Source organism: Cinclus cinclus, chromosome 1 (assembly GCF_963662255.1).
Source record: "Cinclus cinclus chromosome 1, bCinCin1.1, whole genome shotgun sequence".
Classification (NCBI taxonomy): Eukaryota; Metazoa; Chordata; class Aves; order Passeriformes; family Cinclidae; genus Cinclus; species Cinclus cinclus.
In genome coordinates this window covers 7,386,175-7,392,936 of record NC_085046.1, presented here as the reverse complement: position 1 = coordinate 7,392,936, position 6,762 = coordinate 7,386,175, and the positions used below count along the sequence as shown (strand labels likewise).

The 6,762-nt window shown below is 50.7% G+C and overlaps 1 protein-coding gene across 1 annotated transcript; it reads right to left on the bottom strand.

Moving 5' to 3' along the window:
* Positions 1–2,649: 2,649 nt before the first annotated feature.
* Positions 2,650–4,668, bottom strand: HTR5A (5-hydroxytryptamine receptor 5A). The gene is made up of 2 exons (XM_062493751.1): positions 3,931–4,668; positions 2,650–2,982 (listed from the first exon to the last, which is right to left on the bottom strand). The coding sequence occupies exons 1-2, from the start codon at positions 4,666–4,668 to the stop codon at positions 2,650–2,652; spliced, it is 1,071 nt and encodes a 356-aa protein (XP_062349735.1).
* Positions 4,669–6,762: the final 2,094 nt, after the last annotated feature.

Below are 6,762 nucleotides of genomic sequence, written 5' to 3'. Positions count from 1 at the left end.
AGGATGGCGGAATACTCATGACTACAGGCAAATTAGAATTATCTAGTGTCCCTTTAAAATTATCTCCTGTCTCCCTGTCACTAAGGCACAGCATGAATAAACAGAGGGTGTAATGAAAAGGAGCTTCAACCCAGCACCAAACTACAACAAAAGTAAGGAATTTCCCACTGATTTCTGTTTAACTTTTGTGTGCTTACAGTATATATTCATTTGAGTTTGCAGTTGATTCCACAGCCTGCACAAGGACCCCACACAACAGAGACAAGAGAATCTGCAATACTCATTGAAGAGCAAATAAAAATGGCATGGACACAGCTAGGACTGACATGGCTTTGTGTAGACGTGGTGTTAGGTGTGAAAATGGAGAACTGAGGTCCAGCTTCCCAGGTAATCCATGCTTTAAAGTGTTTAGTGTCACTCTGGGGAACTAAGAAGTAGTCTCCTACTTTCAGGCACCACCAAGCTTAGCTGAAGCTCTGACTTGAACAAGGAAGCATTTTCCCCATTTTTTGGCTAAACCACCCTTGGCACAACAAAAGCAGCAATTTCCAAACAGAACAACTCAGTATCAGTGATGGACTGTCGAGAGAAAGCAGCACAGCCTTTATATACTCTGTTAAAAAAAGCAGCTCAAGAGTTTATTACAATTTTTGATACATCAAAGAGATGTCACTAATAATATTTTAAAATATGTAACAAAGAAAGAAAATGCACTTTACTAGTAAAGATTGGACCAGAGTTAGGGGACAGGTCAGATCTCTTTCGCAGGTCTTAGAAGATTACTCCCATCTCACCCATCACCTCCTTGAATTAATTAACATTAAAACTATGTTTTTACAAGACAAGACATGCCACATAAAAATCTGATTAATTTGAAATCACTGAAAAATTGCCCATTGCTTTCAATAAGGGCAGGGTTTTACCCAGTATTTCTAACAGACTTTTACAAGATGGTGTTAAGGAAGATCTCAAGGGGTATTTCTCTTCTTGCCAAAAGGCAGGATCAGCTATGTCAGTGCTGATGGATGTTTGTCTAAATGGTCATGAAAGGCCTGCAACACATTAATAACACCTTGATCTCTACTTCCATTTTCACCTGTCCAGAGGCAGCAAAAGAAAGAGGGCTTTTACTGCCAACCCTGCCAAGACTTTTGACTGGTTTAAAGGACCAGTGACAATTTTAACATTTGATGTCTCACAATCTACTACAGATAGAAATTAATACTACTCAACCCCAGGGAGCTTTACCATCATTAATTGACATCTTTCCCTTTTATCTCTTCTTCAGATATCTGACATTAAATCGGGTCATTCTAATTTCCATTCTGTATTTTTTTCCACCGTTGTAGCTGTGGTCTGATTTCAGTGGCTGCCCTAGAACCATGTTAAAACTAACACTTTCCTTTATCTGCAGACCTGTCAGTCTTTCAGCAGTGCAGTATAAAGTGTGCAACTAACTCTAGGAGTGAAATACCAACTACTATAATTGGCAATGTGGAAAGGCATGGAGGCAACAGAGCAGTAACAACCACACAGGATGGAGCCTTAGAGGGGTGGGAAGAGAAGGACAGGTGGGCAAAAATAGTAATATTCAAGTCTGGTCCTTGCAGAAGAGAAGCTCCATGATTCGATTATGCTTCCAGAAAGAAATACCACCTGTCATTAACCGCCCTTCACCTGCAACCCAGTGCTCATGAAAACAAAGTGCTTTTGTTTCAAGTTCTGGACTGCACTCACAAATAGTAAAACACAGCCCCTTATTGAAAGGCAACTCGAAATACACCCCTTGCATTCCCTGAAACTACAGGAAATCTGCCGCCAGCTGCTCAAAATACATTTATGTTTTACAGTGGGAAAAAAACAGGCATGAAGATTAGCATTTACAGCTGTATTTCTGAACATAAAGGTCTGAGGCAGATGCTCACACATAGCAGTTGGGGAATGAGAGGTGAGTTTCCCATGCATTCTCTCTCATTCCGGGGCACACCATGCATTAAGCATTCACAAGAAGTTGTTTTGTTTTCTAAAAACCTGCTACATAGAATCCAAAAGCAAACAGACACAATTTGTTATTCCCAAAGTATGTGAGAAAAAGCTTGGTACTTGTAGTTGGCACTTAACCCTTACCAAGGGTTTTATTCCCCCCCAAAAAAACCAAACACTGTGCAGTCTTTATCAGTGAAAGACAACACAAACCATGTTTGCAGCCAAGCCATAAAATATGTAATCACAAAACCTCCTGATGTTATAGGGTCCCAGCTTTGCACATGGGACACAGGTGATTAATGCTGGGAGATGCCAGCAGTGGCCAAACCAACGTTTCTTTGCCAGTGGGCTCCTCTGTACCTTTGGTGCCACCAAACAGAGAATCACTGGGGAGGCAGGAGGAACACAGCAGGGCACTGGAGCGAGGATGCCAGGCTGCTGGCAGGATAAGCCCTTACATGCTATTTGCAGGAAAAATAGCAGCCAAGAGGCTGGGATGGAGAGCCTGCCTAGGGACTGGGACTGTTTCTGGGACATATAACCCATGGGGATGCATTTTTAGCATCACCTCAGTATCTGTGGCTTTGAATTTCCTCAGGAATTTGGTCAGAATCATTGACACTTGAAATCAGCTTCCTGGGGCAGCAGGAAAGCCTTTTCTGCTCACTGCTGCCTAAAGAATAGGTTCCTGAAGGCATTGTTGTAGTTTTTGTTGAAAGCAGTGTAGATGAGTGGATTAAAAAAGGAATTTGAATAGCCCAGCCATAGAAAAATGCTCTTCCAAATGGGTGGGATGTCACATGAGCAGAGCGGGTTGATGAGCTCTGTGATGAAGAAGGGGATCCAGCAGAGCACGAAGACCCCGATAAGGATGCCCACCATGAGGGCGGCTTTCTTTTCCTTCTGCTCTCTCCACGTGTCTCCATCCGTCTGGAATGTAACAGTGGCGTGACGGACAGTGAAGACCATCTGTGGCTGCTGGGCAGCTTCTTTTACCTGCCAAACACAAGCACAAGTTGCACCATAGGTACCCCAGTCAGGTGATCCCACACAGCAGGTACAGAGCCCAGCAATGGGAGCGAGGGCCAAGGCTCCAGGGGAAACACAGACGTTCATGTCACACTCTGACTGAGGGGAAGGTGGCTGCATGACCTCTTCTGGGTGACAGATACTACTTTAAGTGAGACTAGAAACAAGAGAGAGTACTGAGGGTACGTGGGGCTGCTCACACAGCAGCACAGTAAGATTACTTACAATCTGATCAGCATAACAGGCGCACACACACACACACACACACGCCGTGCACAGAAATCTGCTTACTTTCTCTAAACCCATTGAGTTTAAGAGTTCTTGGTAGGAGAGGGAAGAAAAATAGCAAACATTTGCTTCCTCCCTGCAAGAAATTTTTACAGTGCAGAGTCACTGTGCCTGGGATGAACTGACACGATTCAGTCATGATTAGGAAAGATTTCCAAGGACATTCTGCACATGTGTTTTCTGTCTAAGTAAATTCACAGTGTCCCCAAAGATAACAGCTGGTTGCCAGGGCATCATCCCCAGCAGACACAGCAGCCCATCCATCCACTGTCCCCTTGCCTCCCCAGGGGAGGGACAGTGACCCCTTACTCATGCCAATGAGCACAGATTCAGCATTCCATGGGGGGACATCTGTGAGTCACCGCTCGCCCACGTGGAGCTCAGGCCTGCAGTACGTCCTGAAGTTGCTTTAGCTACACCTTGAGTGCTCACAGCTGGGGGCTCGGAAGGAGCCAACAGACTGGGTTTGCAAGCTCTGCAGTCAGCCTTGGAAGCCTCCAGGATCCACAGGGCTTTGGTGGATCACTGCTCACTCGCACACTTTTGGTTTAAGTTTCCCCCACTTCTACAAAGGCTTGCCTTGCTGCCAGTGCTTGAGCTGAGCAAAACACAACTAAGCTGACCTACCTCCAGCGCTTCTGGTGTAATGGGGGTGATGGAGTTGCTCTTGTGAGATCCGATTCGAAACTTGGCAGCTTTGTAGATCTTCCAGTACACAAAGAGCACCACACAGAGGGGCAGGTAGAAGGCCCCAAAGGTGGAGAAGATGGTGTAGGAAGGCTCCCGGCTGACTTGGCACTCTTCACTGTCCTCTGAGTAAGTCTCTCCCCAGCCAAAGAGCAGCGGGGCCAGAGAGATAAAGGCGGAGAGTGCCCAGGTGAGGGCAATCATGATGTTGGAGATGCGGCGCCGGGTGCGGAGCGTGTACTCCAGGTGGCGGGTGATGGACCAGTAGCGGTCGAGGGCAATGGCCGTCACATTCCAGATGCTGGCAGTGCAGCACAGCACATCGAAGGAGATCCACACCTGGCAGAGCGACCGGCCCAGCCGCCACCGCCGCCCGGACAACTCGTGCACCAAGCTGAGAGGCATGACCAGGGCTGCCACCATCACGTCAGAGACGGCCATGGAGGCCACCAGGTTGTGGGGCACCCGGTGGAAACTGCGCACGCGGAGGATGGTGGCCAGGACCAGCCCGTTCCAGAGGAACGTGGCCACCACCAGCATGGCCAACAGGGTGAGGACCAACACGCTGAAGACGGAGAGGTGGGCCTGGCCGCCCTCGGGACCGGCGGAGGACCCGCTCCTGTTGCCGCTGTCCGGCGTCGTATCGGCGAGGCAGCTGAGGTTGAGCGGGCGCTCCATGCCGGGGCTGCGGGCGCCGGGCTCCTCCGGGCTGCTGCGGGCGCGGCGGCGGCGGGAGGCGCTGCGCCGCCCGCGCCGGGAACGGGAACGGGAACGGGGGGAAGCGCCGCCCTACCGCGGGCGCGGGGGGTCCCCGAGCGCCGCCGGGCGCGGGGGGTCCCGGCTGGCGGCCGCCGGGGGATTCATCCCCGGCTGGAAGAGCCCTGCGTCAGTGACGGCAGCCCCCGGCCCGCCCCGGCGGCGAGAGGCGGCGGCTCCTCGGGCGCGGGGGGTGCGCGGCCGGAGCGGGGCGGCGCTGGCGGCGGAGGAGCGGCGGGAGCGGGGCGGAGGAGCGGCGGGAGCGGGGCGGAGGAGCGGCGGGAGCGGGGCGGAGGAGCGGCGGCCCCCGCGGAGGAGCGGCGGCGCGGGCAGGTGAGTCCCCGCCGTGCGCGGTGCGGGGCGGGCAGCCCCGGCGGGAGCGGGGCGGAGGGAGAGGTGCTGCTTAGTCATGTCCGTGCGCGGGTCGGAACCGGCGCCGGGCCGAGCGGGAGGGCAGAGCCGCCGGGCCCGCCGGCCCCTGCCCCAGCCGGCTGTCCCTGCCCGGTACGTGCCGCCCCTGCCCCTACTCCAGACCGCTGTCCCTGCCCTGCCCGCACCGTGCGGGATCAGCCCCGGCTTTGTCTCGGGGTGGCTTCGCCCCCTCGGGGCGTGTTCCGTGCCAGCCGCAGAAAGTTAGCATCCCTGCGAAATTGTCCCTGGGCTCCTCTAAAAATGTGTTAGTGAGGGGCCGCGGGAATTTCCTGGCTCCCAGATAGGCTGCAATCTGCGCCCAGGAAACCTGTTCGTAACCCTGCTTATTGTGTGTAGGGGCAATGTGGCAGGGGATAATTTCTTTGAGAACTTCTCTGCTGGCATTTCCTAACTTGTTAGCAATTGTCGGGCCTTTTATTAGAAATAATCATTCACTTGACTGCTCTTATTGTCTATTTAATAATATTAGCCATTAATTAAATGCTTGAACATTTCTCCTGGCTTTTAGCACACTAATTGTGATGAGCAGTGGGATTCTGGGCTTCATAGCAGGAGTCAGAATCTAACCCCACCGCGCAGGATTCCCTGTGTCCAAGCTCCATGCAGGGATGCCAGCCAGCACCAGCCCCCAAGCCTTGGATGGCATCCAGGCAGGGCTGTGCTGATGCTGGCACTCTGCTTCTCCAGGCAGTCCTGGGACAACAGGTCCAAAGAGCTTTTGGGTCAGTCATGTGGGGGGAGAAGCCAGCAGTCACTAACGTGGGGCTCACAGTTTGCATCTCTTGGGGGAGAAGGAAGCAAGGAAGGAAGGAAGGAAGGGCATCTGTGTTAAGGTCAGGTGGCACTGACATTTGCTGGTGAACTGCAGTTTGAGAGAGTTGGGGAGAAGACACAAACAGATTTTGAGGGAGTGTACCCCATACATTCCATGCTCGTGGTATGTGGAGGGTAAAGCCAAACTGGTGCTTCCTTCTGCGTCTCCTGAATCTCTCTGGAATTTTTAATGAAAACAGCAAGTAACAATAACAAAGGGTAATGAACAAGATGTTTTCCATTGCTGCTTGTTGCTTGTTCCTCCGTGCTACCAAGGGAAATGCAAAGCAGCATATCCAAAACAGGTCCAGGACCTTGTGTTGGTGGGATGGGATCTTCCTGATATGAATTCATTCAGTGCTGTGCTACTCATTCCCAGAACCAGGAATCCTATTGTAGTACTGGAACAAATGCAGCCTTAGAGACTACATCATCTTTATGGAAATAAACTGCCATCTTTTGGGGGGAGAAATTATTATTTTATCTTTTATACACAAGAATACTGACAGTTTTGGAATGAGTAGGTATCTCGACTTACAACTCAAAGGACAAATGGTGTTTGCAGCCTTTCATAAAGCCTCTTGATTTAAAATTCCTGGTTTGTAAGGTGCAAAGCATCCTTGACTGTCATTATATTGATCAAAACACTTAGCAGCTCCAAGGCTGAGAGCTTTTTGTTGTGTGGGCTCTTCCTGAAAAACATATGACCCAGAATTAATAGAATCAACCACAGATTGTAAAATATGTGCTCCTGAAAATAGATTAATATTT